Source organism: Prionailurus viverrinus, chromosome A2, assembly GCF_022837055.1.
Source record: "Prionailurus viverrinus isolate Anna chromosome A2, UM_Priviv_1.0, whole genome shotgun sequence".
NCBI classification, from domain to species: Eukaryota; Metazoa; Chordata; class Mammalia; order Carnivora; family Felidae; genus Prionailurus; species Prionailurus viverrinus.
The window spans coordinates 130,278,633-130,296,597 of record NC_062562.1 but is presented as its reverse complement, the minus strand read 5'-3'; the positions used below and the strand labels follow the sequence as shown (position 1 = coordinate 130,296,597).

Genomic DNA, 17,965 nt, shown 5'->3' with positions numbered 1-17,965 from the left:
CTTGAGAATAAACAGCTCCAAAAACTTTTTAAAGTATTTTTAAGTATTGTGGTCAGTCTGAATATTTGTAAAAGGGAAAGCTGTTAGTAATAGATACACAACTGTAAAGCAGGTTATGAAATATGATACCTAACTAGCAGTAAACAGCAAAATGGGGTTTAGGTAGATGTAGTGGTTTCCATGGTAAGCCTATTTCATCTAATCAAAGTGATATTTTGTAATCATGAAGAGGATATAATTATAAGCATTTATTATCTAAGTGGGATGATTTTTGATAAGGGTGAAAAAGGATTGCTTTTATTAGAATGGGGTAGAAATCTAATCATAAGGTATAAAGATTGTGTTAATTATGTGGTTCTGGTACTTATGAGGGAACATACGCTTCTCTTGGACTCACTTTCACTGGTAAATAGCCATTTAACCTAAGATGTGCTAGAGTTGTAAACCTGAAGTGCTTCAATGTTGGGCTTTCCTGGTGATATGTCTGTCTAGCAAGCCCCTAAAACAAGGGGGTGAGGTGAATGCTCTTAGGTCTCAAAAAGAATGGTCACCCCAAAATGAAGTGGTTACACACCATGTACACTGAAATATTGTCCCTGTAATCAGTAGGATCTTGGTATGTGTAGAAAGTAAGGGCTCCATTATGGATGAGATTAGTAGAATTGAATGTATCTGGAAGAATGGTTCTCACTGGCAGCTGAACATTCAGCTGTGTCCATTTTGCCCTGGGCAAGTCCTGTTAAGATAATTGTGTGTGAACTTGTCACTTTTTATTAACAACTTTCAACTGTCTCCCATTGCCTACAGAAATAGAGTGTATACTTCTTAGATTGATATTTAAGTTTCTCTACCATCAGTCCATCCCCAAATGTAACATACATTTGCTAGCTTCTTCTAAACTGCATTCTAGCCAAACCAAAGAATACAGGGATTTTATAACATGGATGCTTGATACACTTTATAATATATGTACTTTTTGTCGCATTTTGTAGTGCTCATGCCCATACTTGTATTTTTCTAATTTCCCAGATCAAGTTCAGGTCAGCTGGAATTAATCTTTTTCTTAAAGGAGGATGGAATAGTCATGAAGTGTGCAGGCTTTTGTGTATCTGGGTTCAAATCCTTTATTATTTTCTTTGTTTGACAAAGCCTAAATTACTGTCATTTACTATACTACTTGGTCCATAATAAGTACTCAGTAGATAGTTCTTTATTATCATCATCATTATATCTCGCATCCAGCATTTATCATGTTCTGCTTTGCGTTGTAATTTCTATGTACATCATCTTTTGCACTATATTATAAGGTTCTTGAGGTCAGAGGCTTTGCCATACTTAACTTTTTAATCTACCTAGGCACACTTCGATCAAATTAGTCTATAAAGTCCATTCAGATAGTGCTGGTGCCAGTGATCTAATTCTATGTTGTATATATTTTGAGTTATTTTTGTTTATGACCACAAATTAATTTCATTTCTATAAACTATTCTTTAAACTATTCTTTAAACCATTTCTGTAAACTGTTTACTCTTGTTACTATCTGGTATGATCCTGAGGGAATTTCCTATCTAAAAATCTAAGACAAAATGATCCTCATTTATCAAGATGGCAACTGATAGCCTTCTTAAAGTATCTTATACTCAATACCTATACTTATGTTTGATTCAAATTCTGTAGACATTTGATTTGTAAATGAAGTTTCCATCGATGTGGGTAAAATGCCCATAAGGAAGACTATAAAGAGAAGCCTTGAAATTTGGTATTTACCATTTTGATTTTTAAAGGTCAATGAACACAAACTAAGTCAATCACTATTGACAAACTAACCTCTCCAGGTCTCCAATTTCTTATCTGTAAAATAACTGTGTTGTGTGAAGGTATCAAATCCTTTTCAATTTAAGATACTATATGATGCTATTGTTAAAAATGTGAAAAAGAGTAACCTTGATTTTTTTATAGTGTTATAAAGAGGACTATTATCAGAATTCACACTCACCTATTTAGTCGATATATATTTATTGAGCACCTATTGAGAATACAGACAGGTACCATTTTAGGAATTAGGAAGCCAGGGTTGAACAAGACATTTAAAGTCTCTGCCTTCATGGAATTTACAGTCAAGTCCAGAAGATAGACAAAAATCAAGTAAGCCATAAGACCGATTATAAAGCCAGGAACAGATAGTGCTATGAAGAAAAGTGTGCTAAAGAGTAAAGGGTGACAAGAAGAGCTATTTTGGACAGAATATTTAAACGGGGACACAGAATGCAAAGATCATTCCATTCTGTGCAGAGAATAGCAAGTGCAGAAAAGGTCCAAAGTCCAGAGGACTCTTGGTGTGTTTGAGGAACATTGAAGAGGCTAGTGTGGATGAGGTAGAATGAGCAAGAGGGGTTGAGCCTGAAGGTGTAGTGAGCAAACAGATCCTGTAAAACAGTGATTCCTGGAGGCAGGGAGGTTTTGTCCTCCCAGCCCCACCCTGGAGATATTTAGCAATGCTTGGTGACATTTTTGGCTGTCAAAACTGTGAAGGGGATGCTATTGCCATCTAGCGAGTGGGAGCCCAGGATGCTACTAAACATCCTAAATTACAGAGGACAGCTACTCATGACTAAGAATTTTCTGACTTAACCCATCTAGAGTGCCACGACTGGGAATTCTTGGATGTAATGGCTTGGAGGTCACAATGAACAATTGGGATTTTATTCTGTGTGATGGGAAGCCATTGGAAACTTTTCAACAGGGCAGGAGTATGACCGGATTGGACTTGTGTGGAGAATGATTAAAAATAGTAGAAAATAGAGACATAAAAACCAGTGAGAAGGTGACTGCAGGAGTCCCGGAAGGAGAGGCCAGTGGCTTGGACCAATATGGTAGTTAAGGAAGAAGGAAGTTGTTGTTGGACTTCAAGTATAAAGAAAAGTGAACCCTATTTTTTTTCTTTTTAGCTATGAATTTTCCCTCTGGTTTTAAGTTTCATACAGTGATTTATATTATTTAAAAATTTACTTTAAAAGGGCAGCAATTTATCTGCACAGCAGAATATCAAGAAGATGTGACTATGGAGGACTGACTCTTCAATTTATATGATGCAACAAAAAAGAAATCGTATCTTTTCAAGATTCACTTTATCCACCTGAATCCATTTTCTTAAAAGCCAGACATTCACCATCCAAACTCAGTGGATATAGAGAGCTATTTTATGCTGTTTAATATTATTCTGGGTTACGTTAGAAGTTTAATAAACCTCATTAAAAGTGATTTCCTGTTCTTCTGATCTGAATCGCACATTCTCTGAATACTGTTTTCCATAATGGAAAAAACAGGCTTACAGTCAAGAACATTTTTCTTGGAAGTTGAGAGGATTGCTCTTTGCTCTTTGAGGCTTAGGTCGTTGATAGCAGATATTGAAAAGTAAGTATGAAACAAAATACCCGAGAAGCTTTAGATAAACTTTATATTCACAACAAAACAACTTGGCGTGCAGGCATTCTGACCCATAGCCTCTCATGCTTTGTAGCCCCTAGTATTCGTTGGTCAGGACTGTGCCACCACATCATAGTCCAATGTATGGAGAAAGAAAAACATGTCTGACTTTCAAGCAATTCACTCACATGTTTACATGGTACTCTGGTATTCTAGATATTATGGGTTTATAATACAGATTCATGTAGGCTGAAACAAGTAGGGCTTGAATTACCAAGTCCTCCTTTTTGGTACTTTCTAAAACCTATTTTATTCATATTTATATTTTATGAAGAGTAATCTGTAGCTGTCAAATGTGTAATCTAGTATGGTGACTTTAAAGAAATCATTAGATTCTCTGTCTATAATACTATTTGTTTGAATGAAACTGTTAAATAAAGATGTATTAAGGAATATTCAGTTGGGAGAAATGATTGATGATTAAATGAATCCCTGCTGACATTAATTAGGTAGCTCTACTATTTTGCAATATTGGTCATGTAAAAAGAAAGATCTCAATTCAAATTTAACCAAATTCCAATTGCTTCTTGTGATGTAGTTATATTTGGAAATGTTATTGGTGGGTAATTAAAACTTAAAAAATAGTGATTTAAAAATTAATTACTAGTAATAAATTACTAGAGATTTAAAAATTAATTGCTAGTAATTTAAAAATTGATTACTAGTAATTAATCCAAAGGCTCATTAATTTTGTTTGTAGGAAATAAAGAAAATAGTATATATTCTTTTTAATGTTAAAAAGAATATTTAGAGTGAATGGAAGGGAAATTGTTCATATTTCCTCCAATATTTAAGCATAATTGGACCTTACATTAAAAAGCACTGAAATGTGTTTCTTCCCCCCTGTACAACCAGCATGTGGGAAAAACCTACTGAAGTAAATGACGAATAATACAGATACCCAGGAAATTACTTTGAGAGAGGACTTTGTGAATAAGTGCAACAATACCATTTATAATAAACACTGATTTGTTTTGGAAAACAAAATTATGCATTATAAGCCCACCGTTTTATGTAAATTGTGCTTAAGTCGGTTAAGCCTTTGACTCTTGATTTGGCTCAGGTCATGATCTCATGTGAGATCAAGCCCCATGAGACTCTGCACTGATAGTGCGGAGCCTGCTTGGGATTTTCTCTTTTCCTCTGTCTCTGCCCCTCCCCTGCTTGTGTGCACTCTCTCTCTCTCAAAATAAATAAATAAGCATTAAAAAAAATCCAGTTTAACCATAGGTAAATTGACTATGGTGTTTAAACCTTTGACATTTCATGTTTTTATCATGTTAGGAAAACCAACTTTATACAAGTTAGATACCTTCTTTACTACTTGGAGTTATCTTTTGTATATTCAGATAGCTTATACGTTTATAATTATGATATAACTCAATAATATATTTACCTACTTAAATACTCTTCTCTTAATATGATCTAGTATAAATTAATATTGGATATATTATAATAACATTTAGAATATGAGAAAAATAAGAAGAATTAAGGAAAGTAAGAGAAAAATTAATGATATCTTTAAAATGAAATGACTTAAATATGTTTATTTTTTGTATACTATTATTATAATACAAAAACTCTTCATTATAAAATCTTTATCATAGCATTTATGATGCTATATATTGAGGAAATAATGCTCTATAAGAGAATGGGATTTGAGTTCCATACTGCCGTCTTTACCTGTTACCTTTTACCTATTCCTTCTTTATATCTTGATTCAAATATGGCTTTCCTGGCTATTCCAGACTAAAATAATACCATCCTTTGAACGCCTATGCAGTTAGCAACATTTGACCTTTGTTCATTTATTAATTCCTCTTTCATCAGTTATATTCTTGCAGATGCTTCCAACGTGTTAAATTTACTCTTTGGTAGATTGTCATATGTATTTCACAGACTTTATCTGCTTATGAATCACAGTATAAGTTATAAACTTGGTAGTAGAGACAAGATTTTATTCTTTTCTGTGCCCTCACCCACCCTATTTATACTGTTTCACATAGTAGTCATTCGACGTGTGTTTATAACAGGAATGAAAAAGCAGTCATGTTTCTCATAGGGTTCATAAACTTATCCTCATAAACTAACCATTACTCACAAGGTAACACAGGATAAACTGCCACCTCATTGCCAGATTGATCCGCACAGCCTAAATATGTATTATATACATGGCCTGATCTAGTAGGGGTGGAATCTAGTGCTTGATAAATGTTGATATCTTTCTCAAATTTTCACTAACAATTACACTGATTTTTATGGGCAGCCATAGATATTGTAAATAATTATGTTTAACCGGAGAAAGCATTCTATATATTAAGGAAATTGTCACATCTACGCTCTTATAATCCAAATTTATTTTTCTTAAAAGTACATCAGGAATTTCATTAAAAAAATTCTTAGGTATACTAAGAGCATTCATATTAAATTTATAAAATTAATTCTGCAACTTTATTGTGAGAATGTATCAACCTAAGTTCTGGTTTAAATGAACTAAATAGATTTGCTCTGATCACCTAGCAACAATCTACAATCTATTTAGAGAATGACATTTCATTTTTCTCCAGTGAAAAGATGTTAAGACCTATTCTTTGAATCTCAAGTAGTTATGATCCATGGTGCAATGGAAAGGAAATTATAGAATCTGGTTATACAGTCTTTGCCCTGCCATTAACTAACTAGGTGACTTCACCTAAATGCTTTTTGTCTCTATTTTATGTATCCAAAAAGGAGTTTTATTAGATCACTGCTGGTGTCTTTCCAACTGTGATCTTAAGAAATGTCCTCACTTACAGGTAGCTCTAGGTGATTCAACTTCCTAGAAATATTATCACCTAATTTGCTTAAATTCACCCTCTATTAATTGCATACATTTCTCTTTTTTTCTTAAATTACATACAATTCTAATTCAATACAAACTCCAAGGAAATGAGTATTGAGTCTCCATACCTCAGCATTTTTATACAAAGCAAATGTAACAATTGGTAGCATTTAAAGTTAGAAAAGAGAATGGTTATATTGAACAGTAGAAAAGTTTATCATGTTGTTATAGCAGAGATCTTTGGACTTTTTAGAATATTGACCCTGACCATAGATTTTAATAAACAAAATTTAACTTTATTTATTAAAGAGTTTTAGGCTTACTACCCTGCTTCAAATACTTCCATAGGATAAAATAAACATCAGTGGTTTCATGATCAGGTCCTGTAGACACTTCATTCTCATTTCAGAGACCTGATCTCATTTGGGTACTAATATAGCTATTATTTATCTGATTTATCATTTTATTATTTATCAAATTATCTTTATCCTTTGGTTTTATGTGTGTCTCTTATGAGCAGCATGTAGCTAGAATTTTTACACAATTGGACAATCGTTTTTTTTCTAATTAGCTTTATTAATTCATCTGCTTTAATTATGATTACCGGTGTACTTAAATACTGTCTTATTTGTGCTTTCTATTGATCCTGCTTTTTCTACTTGCTTTTTAATTTATTGAATTCTTTTGCATTAATGGAGGTGTTTTAATTCTATTTTCTGTCTACTTATTCGGGAGTTATAGACTATATTTCCATTACAATTCCTAAAATGATTTAAATGCATGCTGAACAAAGTCCAAAGATGATAAATTCTTCACTAGAAAAATTTAAAATCCTTAGAAAATTTTATTTTAAATCAATTTCTTCCTTTTCTGCATGTTATTTGTATAAGTTGTGACATGGTAGACAGAGTGAGAGAGTAGGAATGGGGAGTGGAGGAAGGAGAGAGAGATCAGACAAGCTCTCTCTGCTCTCTTCTTATAAGGGCACTAATCTTTCATGAGGGCCCTACCCTTTTGCCCTCATCTAAACCTGATTATCACCCAAAGGTCCCAGCTCCATCTGGGAGATAGGGCTCCAGCATAAGAATTCTGAGTGTACATAACTTATCCACAGCACAAGGTGATTCAAGTAAGAAAAGAATAGTCTTTTTTTTAAAAAATGGTGCAAGAAAATTTGGATATCCCAAAGAAAGAAAGAAAGAAAGAAAGAAAGAAAGAAAGAAAGAAAGAGAACTTGAGCTTCCTTTTGTATTATATTAAAAAAGAAAAAAAGTCCTAAAACTAGAAAAGTGGAAAAAAATAGAAGAAAAGATTTGTGGCTTTGATTAGGCAAAGATTTCTTATGGCATAAAAAGCATGCATTATAAAAGAAAAAAATTGCTAAACAGACTCATTAAAATTAAAAATGTCTGTTCTTTGAAGAAAACTGTTAAGAAAATTTTTTTTTTAATTTTTTTTTCAACGTTTTTTATTTATTTTTGGGACAGAGAGAGACAGAGCATGAACGGGGGTGGGGCAGAGAGAGAGGGAGACACAGAATCGGAAACAGGCTCCAGGCTCCGAGCCATCAGTCCAGAGCCTGACGCGGGGCTCGAACTCACAGACTGCGAGATCGTGACCTGGCTGAAGTCGGACACTTAACCGACTGCACCACCCAGGCGCCCCAAGAAAATTTTTAAAAAAGGAAACATGCCACAGGTCAGGAGAAATTATTTGCAAAAACATATATCTGATAAGAGTTATATCCAGAATATATAAAAAAGTTATACAACTCAATAATAAAAAGACAAACCACTGAATTTCATTTTTAAAACTGTAAATCATTCACCAAAGAAAGTAAATGACAAATACATACTCAGAAACATTAGTAATTAGGGAAAAGCATATTAAAACTATTGTATGGCCCTAAAATGGCTAAAGTTGAAAGAGTGATAATTATCCAGTGTTGGTGAGGTGTGGAATACCTGAACTTACCCAAGACTTCAGTTACCATATGATGCAACCATTTCACTAACAGATATGTACCCAAGCGAAATGAAAACATACATCCACACAAATACATATACTGAAATGTTCATAGTTGCTTCATTGATAAGAGTCCCAAATTGGAAACAACCCGTGTCCATAAACTATTGCTTGATAAACCAAGAGTTTATTTAGATCATGAATTAATCTAAAATACATTAGATTAATTTAAGCAAACCAGAAATAAAAGAATACATGTTGAATAATTTCATATGTAGAAAAGTCTAGGAAGGCAAAACTGTAGTAATAGAAAGCATCTCAGTCCTCAGTCCAAGTACCTGGAGCCAAGAATGGGAGTCAGGCAGATTTGCCTGCCGAGGGGCCTGAGGAAACTTTATTGGATAATTCAAGTGTTTTAGATCTTGATCTAGTGATTATAGGACTATATAGATTGCTAAAACTCATTGAATTGCATACTTGAAATGTTTGTGTTATATTTCATGTAAATTATACCCTAATATGGGAACTCTGCTGTTTAATGGTTAGTCCTTTGAAGATAATCTTTTTTTCCCCTGGAAGCTTCTCAGAAATTTGTCGTTGGGGGGAGGAGGGTCTTTAGGGTTCTACCAATTCATTATGTTATAGCGAGGTGTGGTTTCTTTGTACTTGTCCTGCTGTTGTTCTGCTGTTGGCAGAATCTGTGAATTTATGCTTTCATCAATTATGAAAAGTTCTCTACTACTGTCTCTTCAAATATTGTTTTTCCTTATTTTCTTTTATTCTCTTCCTTTGGAACTTTGATTACACTTACGTTACATATTCTAGTAATGTCCTCCATGTCTCTTAACATCTCTTATATTTTCTTATATTTCTTTACCTCTCATTTCTAAATTCTAAGTAACTTTTTTAGATATATATTCCAGTTCATTACTTCTTTCTTTAGCTTTCAGTAATCTGCTTTTCTGTCCACATATTTAATCATCTACAGTTGACCTTTGAACAACATGGATTTGACCTGGGTGGGTCCTCTTATATGTAGATTTGTTTTGATAAACATATAATACTACTATAAATGTATTTTCTCTTCATTATGATTTTCTTAATAACATTTTCTTTTCTCTACTTACTCTTGTAGAAATTCAGTATAGAATACATATAACAGGGGCGCCTGGGTGGCACAGTCGGTTAGGCGTCCGACTTCAGCCAGGTCACAATCTCGCGGTCCGTGAGTTCGAGCCCCGTGTCGGGCTCTGGGCTGATGGCTCAGAGCCTGGAGCCTGCTTCCAGTTCTGTGTCTCCCTCTCTCTCTGCCCCTCCCCCGTTCATGCTCTGTCTCTCTCTGTCTCAAAAATAAATAAACGTTAAAAAAAAATAATAATACATATAACATACAAAATACATGTATTTTGTGAGTTGACTGCTTATGTTACCAGTAAGGTTTCTGGACAACAGTAGGCTATTAATAGTTAAGTTTTGGGGGAGTCAAAAGTTTTATGAGGATTTTCTACTGCACTGGGGGTCAGTGCCCAACCTCCACATTGTTCAAGGACCACTGCATTTTATTTTTTTTAACTTTTATTTTATTTTTTTTTGTTTTGTTTTATTTATTTATTTATTTATTTATTTATTTATTTATTTATTTTTTAAATATATGAAATTTATTGTCAAATTGGTTTCCATACAACACCCAGTGCTCATCCCGAAAGGTGCCCTCCTCAATACCCATCACCCACCCTCCCCTCCCTCCCACTCCCCATCAACCCTCAGTTTGTTCTCAGTTTTTAGCAGTCTCTTATGTTTTGGCTCTCTCCCACTCTAACCTCTTTTTTTTTTTCCTTCCCTTCCCCCATGTGGTTTCTTGTTAAGTTTCTTAGGATCCACATAAGAGTGAAACCATATGGTATCTGTCTTTCTCTGTATGGCTTATTTCACTTAGCATCACACTCTCCAGTTCCATCCACATTGCTACAAAAGGCCATATTTCATTCTTTCTCATTGCCACATAGTATTCCACTGTATATATAAACCATATCTTCTTTATCCATTCATCAGTTGATGGACATTTAGGCTCTTTCCATAATTTGGCTATTGTTGAGAGTGCTGCTATAAACATTGGGGTACAAGTGCCCCTAAGCATCAGTACTCCTGTATCCCTTGGATAAATTCCTAGTCAGAGTGGCCAAAAAGGGCCACTGCATTTTAAAATTTAGAAGTGTTAGGGGAGCCTGGGTGGCTCAGTCAGTTAATCAACTGACTTCAGCTCAGGTCATGATCTCATGGTTCATGAGTTCAAGCCCCACGTCAGGCTCTGTGCAGACAGCTCAGAAACTGGAGCCTGTGTCTCCCTCTCTCTCTGCCACTCCCCCACTCACACTTTGTCTCTCTCTCAAAAATAAATAAATGTCAAAAAAATATTTAAATAAATAGAAGTGCTATTTGATTCTTTTTCAAAGGTCCTTCAAAATAGGGTAGTGTTTCTTGCTCATTTTTTAAAATTCCCTTTTTAATTTTTAAAAATATTTAAATATGTATAATTTATATTTTATGTTTGATAAATCCAGTATTTTAAGTCCCTGGTGGTCTAATTCTGCTGTGTGTTGTTTGTCTTGACTCATTAATACTGGCTTTTTCCTGGTGAGTTGTGTTATTTTGAATTATGAGCTCTTACTGGCTGGGACTTATCTATAGCAAACTCTGAAATGAAGGATTATTCTTGAATAATCTTAAATTTTCTTCTGCCAGATTCCTAATAATTCAAAGTTAATTCTTAACTTTGTTAGACCATACAAGCAGTATGAATTTGAACTCCTATCTTATCTGAGAGCAGGACAAGGATTCTCAAGGGAGAATTATTGTCTCTTCTAGATGCCAACCCTAGATAGACAATTGTCCTTGTTTTCCTTTCCTGATTACCATCAAGACCTTTTTTTTTCCCCTAGTCCAGTCTATCAGTGATGATGATGATAGAAGGGATCTGGTTCCAATTCCTGATCTGGCTGATTCCTGAGCCGGTGACACCTACTCCCTTCAGGACAATAAAAATCCAGGTGTCTAGGATCCAGAGAGTAGTATACACACTCTGGGCAGCACTGCTTTGGACAATGAGGATAATCAGTATAATCATTTGAAAAATATAGAAATAAAAATACTTTGGGGCGCCTGGGTGGCTCAGTTGGTAAAGCATCTGACTTCGGCTCTGGTCATGATCTCATGGCTTGTGAGTTTGAGCCCCGCATTGGGCTCTGTGCTGACAGCTCAGAGCTTGGAGCCTGCTTCTGATTCTGTGTCCCTCTCTTGCTCTGCCCCTCCCCCGCTAGTGCTCTGTCTCTCTAAGAATAAATGAAGCATTAAAAAAAATTAAAAAAAAAGAAATAAAAATACTTTAATAAATCATGAATTATTACTATTAATTACCCAAGTTAAGAATGTGTCTTCGTGCATGTGTGTATTTGGGAAATATTTTAAATATGAATTTGTTTCCTACTTGTATTAAGGATTATGTTGATAATTTTGTATTCAACTGATGACACTCAAAAGACTGAGATTTTTTTAAAAAATGTTTTCAAGGTCAAATCAAATTGGAGGCAATCATTCTTCATTCCATTTATAAGACCTAGGTAACTTTTCTTGGTAAAGCTAGTACTAAAAATGCCTCTTTGTAGACAGGTAGTTAAAATACCATACAGAACTCATTTTTGACTGTCAAACCAAAATTATTTGCAACCCATAGATACATACAACCTTGTATGCTGACACCTCACTTAACTGTTAAATCACCTAAAAGATTATCTTGTCTTTCTTTTATGTGAATTCAGAAGCACAAAGCTATTTAAAATTCCTTCTCCAGAGGAATTCTATTAGGAGTATTATATTTCTTTGGCAGTCCTAAAAGGAACCAGCTCGATATTTTAACATCATATTTTTTAAAGATACTTTGGGTTATTTTTTAAAAAGTTAGATTGAAACCTGAGAAATATGCACTATGTAAATGGAGTGAATTTTATCAGAGTGCTACAGTTCAAAGTGTTCTTTCACACCTGTCTGGTATTGAGGTAAACCACTCATATTAGCACTGTGACATTCAAAAATGCAAGTGATTAGTTGGTGAAAAAACACAAATAGAGTGTTTTTTCACCTACTACTCTCTGCATATTTAAATATGCACAAATAGATAGATTATGTTTTCACATATAAATTTTAGAGTATCCCAGAAGGGCATACGAATAAAAAGGAAAAAAAAAAAGATTTATCGTACCATAAAAAATAGTCTATAGTCACAGTGAAACTGTGGGGAAAAGAAATTATTGAAGCGTAGCTCAGGTAATTTTAAGAGACTGATGCTAATAGATAGTGGAGGCTGAACACATTCTGAATTTTGAAAAGAAAGAAAATAGTGGACAAAGGAAGACAATAGAAATAATAACTACCACTTATTGGGTTCCCACTGTATATCAGAAGTATACTGAGTGCTTAAAAAAGTCTCAAATATAAGAGAGTCCATTTATCAAGTGTTTAATACATTCCACTTTATTCATAGAACAACTTTTTGAGTTAGGTACCGTTATTTGGTCCATTCTCCAAATGAGAAAACTGACAAGTTGTATCAACTTGCCCAAGGTCACATGAAGTTGAAAGAGTTAAGCCAGATATAAAAGCCAAAATAGGCTGATTGCAGAAACTATGCTCTACAGTAACCTCTCCATTATAGTCTCATTTAACTACTGACCTTCCTCTCAACGCAGTTAGAGTATGTCTTATTCCTCCTGTTTTAAAGATAGGCAGATGGAGGTAGAAATTTAGTAACTTGCACAAGATTGCTTATGAGTTATGGTAGCGAGATTAAAACTGGTTTAGTCTGGTTCCAGACTCTGAACTTTCCATTCTGTTATTCTGCTTTTGTTGCAGTATTCTTCATTCTTCAGTTATTCATTTGATAATTTATTCAACAAATAATTGTTGAGTGTTTTGTACAATGCTTTCTTCTGGGCTCTAGCAATACAAAGAAAGTGAACAATGCAACGTGCTGAAGTTTACATTCTAGGTGGGGGGAGATAGCCAATAAACAAAGAAACCAGCAAGTGAATGTCAAGTGTTAGTAGCTGCATTGTAAGAGGCTAGAAAATGATGGAAGATGGATGTATTTACATATTTTAGATAAGATGGTCAATGCAAAGAAATTGTGACTGTCACTGGTAATTTTATGATACTGTCACTTTCTATCACAAGTGTCTTGACTCCTCAGTTCATAGGATACTGAAATTCAATCTGACTTTTTTTTATATCATTCTTCTGGTTTCCAGAAGACTCTGCTTGTTAACATCTACCATTTCATTGCAGAAATGATTTTATGCTGGTTTTATTTCATAATTCTGCTTGAAGAGAAAAAATGGGCAATTGTTTTCTTTCTAACTATTCTAAATAGCCAGCTTAATAAGGTGAACAAATGTTTGGACTTATTAGGAGAGTCTGCCTTGCCAACAATTAAGTAAAAGGGTCTTCTCCCATCATTAACACTTGATGTGGGATATTAGTTCTTAGAGGCATTCTCATGATAAAAGCAGTATTGATGTCAAGAACTAACTGACAGATTTTAATTGAAGAACACTTATATTACAGAGTATATGATGGTGAGATGTTTTCAACTTGTTTTTGCTTTTCTTTTAAAAAGCTGAAACTCTTCTTCCTAGTAGTAATTAAAAATAAACGACAGTCATTAACTTACTGTGGGCTTCTAATGGCTACAACAATGCTTCCTTGCATGAATGATTTACTGAGCTCAAGCAAAGTAATTCAACACTGAAGTTATCTTGAAAATTAAAAACCATTCTAGATAATGAATAGTTTCGATTTCTATAGCACCAATTTATGTGTAGTCTTCCTTTTATATGTATTCTTCTGCACATATACAACTTGCTAACTAACAGAAATGGTCTGAAAGGGACTCTACCTTAAAGAATAGCTCACAAAGCTCAGTTTTTGTGCTTAACTCTATAGACTTGGGGATGACGTTTACTCATTCATTCATTCAACCAACATTTATTGAGAAGCTTCTTTAGGTTAGGCATTTCCCAAAATGTTTGTGGAGTAAAAGAAGAAAAAAAAGGACAGACTCTTCCCCCAAAAGAATTTATTATTATAGAATTGGGTAATATTTTATTCTAATCTCATTCCTTTTATTAAATTGGTTGTATCATAATTTCTTTAACCATGTGTTGAGAATGTGAGGGTGATTTTGCTGTGATATTTCTCACTCCATTATTCACCAAGGTTGATTCCACCCATCTGGCTAGGTGGATGTCCCTTTCCTCCCTCATCGCTCCCTGTGTGTCCCTCCTAAAGCTCCTCCCTCTGTCAAACTGGATGACCTTCCCAGATAGAGTTCTTCTGTCAAGTGTTTGGGAGTAGCTGCACTCCCCTGCTAAAACCTCCAAACAAGCTCGCCAGGTCCATTTGTAGAACAGAAGTTTGTCAAGCTTCTAAGATTCCAGACACATCCAAACGAGGCACTGCATGTGGCAGTCTACCTTTCTTTTAAAAAACAAAACAAACAAACAAAAAACTTGAGTTGAATACTCCTGATAAGTATTCGTTCACATTCTGATTATTTCTTTGGAATGGATTTCTGCCAGCATAATAACTTAAGTCAAAGGCATATACATTTTAGCCTATTAACAAATTTGCTGAAAATAAGTCCCAAATTGTAAAATAGGAGAAAATGTTGTATCATTTTATATTGTCACCAATAGTGTATGAGAGAGCCTTTCCTTATTCCATTTCCTTGTCAGCCTTAAAAATATAGAATGTTCCACTAAATGTGTATCATTCATCATCAATCTTTAAACAGTCTTCAAAATTGTTAAAAACTTTCTCATTTTAAAGAATAATTTATGAAATAAAATAATACTGATCAAAACAATTTTAGCTGATACTGACAGTTTCAATCTGACAAGATATCATCCAGGTTTTTGTTGTTGTCTCTTATATATGCTTATTTTTAGAGTATTAAGACATTATGAAAAATGCTGTCTGTTGGTTTGAGAAGTTTATTTGACTAAAGAAATAAAGATTACAGCTGATCAAGTTGAACATTGACATAAAAGCAAATGTCAGAAAATAAATAGATCTATATTTTGTTAGAGCTTATTTCATAAAAATATATCTAGGATATTGAGAATTAAATATAGTAGTAAAACTTTGTATTTGGTGCTAGTGCATTTTATTTAAGCACAAAATTCTTTCCTACCGAAAAGTGAAAAAAAATTTACTGTGCATTGGTTTACAAGGTCCTAACCATATGTTACTTAAAAATGAAGATATAGAGTAGCTTCATGGTTCACCTGTAATTATCTGTTGCATCTTTATAACAGCATTTTGCCCTCTGTTTCTTTGTATGCTCAACTATTTGATCTTTCTATTCTCATCTCAATGGTTATATATGCTCTTTATTTCTAGAACTATGGGACACAAAAACCGGTATGTCAAAGTTCCCCGGGGTCACATCTGGGTTGAAGGTGATCATCATGGACACAGTTTTGACAGTAATTCTTTTGGGCCGGTAAGTCATTTGTCACATGATATAATTGGATGTCACATGTAGGAACAAAATTATGTCAGGTAGATTGCTCAGGTAATCCAAGCACGACTGATCATGAATTTCACAGTGGAGCAGTTTATATTTGGACAATTCCTTTTAAATATTATATAGATAATATAAGCCGTCAAGGTGTGTGTGTGTGTGTGTGTGTGTGTGTGTGCGCACGTGCGCGTTTCATAGTAAAGAAATTAGACCCTTCAGTAAAGTACCAAAGATAGTTTCAGTTGGCTGACTGATCCCAGTAGAAAGGTCTGTTTTTTTCTCCACAGAAATGCTCTTTGTCTTATGTTTTCAGTTAGTGCTTAACAGATAAAATGTGTAAAAGACCTATAAGCATCAATTTTCTAAATTGTTTGTTAAAAATGCAAGTATAATGGAAATCATATCGGTTAGTACCATTTTTTTTGCCCACATTTATTTTGTAGAAGAAATGCAGACATTCCTTATGCCATGTTTATAGTCTATGAAATATACGTCTAAACTGATATTTTGTAATTTTTTTCATTTTGAATGCATATAGAAATTCTCTGAACTCCTGAAACCACTAAAGTGAAGAATATTTTAGTTAATAGAAACTAGACCTGATTTCTAGTACCTACGTCTACTTAAAAACTTGGATCTTTAGCCAATTAGATTCTCTTACCACTGGGCATATCTATACTTGTTATGTATGTATAAATTAATTTTGAGCACCTTCAGATATGTTTGCAAAGAACATTATCCACATTCTTTTGTGTAAAACTAAGTGTTGGACATCTCTATAAAATAATTTCCATGACATATTATGAGAGATTACTATTATTGTCACTGGAGGAACAGCTACTTTGACTTACCTTTGGCCAAAAGTACAGTAAGAAGTGAAAGAAAACCTTATATGAGACCACTCCTATGTCTTTTTCGAGAGGAGGGGTTTCAGTGATGATAATAAAACCTTCTAAGGTCTTTTTTGCTTTTGAAGAGTAATTATTACAAAAATGCAATTTAATCTTCTTAGGGTATATCAAAGATGGAATGAACAGATTGGAAATGTGACCTACAGGTCACTTAATAGTGTCATAGAAGTGACTGTGATGAAGAAATTTAGTAGCAACTTGAAGGCAAAAAGAAATAATCTAAAAGCAGTTTTATTTCTCTCTCATCAATCAGTTTAAATCTATTTAGTGCATCATGTTGTTGGCCAAATCCACATTAAAAGTTTGGTTAACTTTAGTTTGGGTTTTAACTCACTGGGATAGTGACTCTGAAATCAAGTGTTAAAATTATTGTATTTTGTTATCAGATGTGGGGGGTGTGGTGAATAATAAAGTACTAATATGTGAGATTGGTTTGTTTTTCCTTTATAAATAAATAAAGCCAGTGCAATATTGCTTATATAATTAATATAATCCTCAATCAGTTTATTCTACATGCATTCTTATTTTGGAAGGAAAATATAGAGTTGATAGCTAGAATACAGAGAATTGCATGTAACCCTCGGTGTTTTTTTATGAGTAATAAGAATCAGAGGCCCCAAACCATTTTGAAATTTAGTGGTTGTTTTCTTCCCTTCTTAATTGTTATTAACAAACAAGCAGAGAGGCCCTTAGTCCATGGGGTAGGCTAAGCTATTAATGTCCATTCACTTAATTAGTTTTGTTTTTATTTGTCAAAATTAGGTGAAGAACCTTTATAGAAGGAAAACATTTGTCACATCACTTATAAAGCTAATTGTATTTGATGAGTTATAGTAAACATTTTTTTTTACTTTGACAATAAACTCTCCTGTTTTGTGTTCCAATAGCATTTATAATTAGGATGAATTATTAATATTGATTCCCCCAAGCACATTTTAAAAGGACAATAGGGGAAAAATGTAAAATAAAACCCTGCAATTCTTATTTAAGGCTAAACTGTGATATTGGAGTATAGAATTTTCTTACTGCATTTTTGATTAATGAATGCTTATTGGAATATTTTGGTAATTATTTTAAAGTTTTTATAATTCTAAAAAATAAAAAGTAAGGTTTTGTAATTCTAAAAAACTGAAATAATCTTGAATTTTAAAATTCATATACACTTGAAAATTACTATATTTTTCCAATAATTCTAAGTTCCATTTT

The 17,965-nt window shown here is 33.7% G+C and overlaps 1 protein-coding gene across 6 annotated transcripts in view; it reads left to right on the top strand.

Annotated features, from left to right (window-relative positions):
- The window catches only part of IMMP2L (inner mitochondrial membrane peptidase subunit 2), an 891,621-nt gene that overhangs the window by 656,647 nt on the left and 217,009 nt on the right, over positions 1-17,965 (top strand). For all 6 annotated transcript variants that reach the window (XM_047849146.1, XM_047849151.1, XM_047849145.1 and 3 more), the window contains one exon: positions 15,725-15,827. In XM_047849146.1, the coding sequence (XP_047705102.1) occupies positions 15,725-15,827 (103 nt within the window). The remainder of the gene's footprint in view (positions 1-15,724; positions 15,828-17,965) is intronic.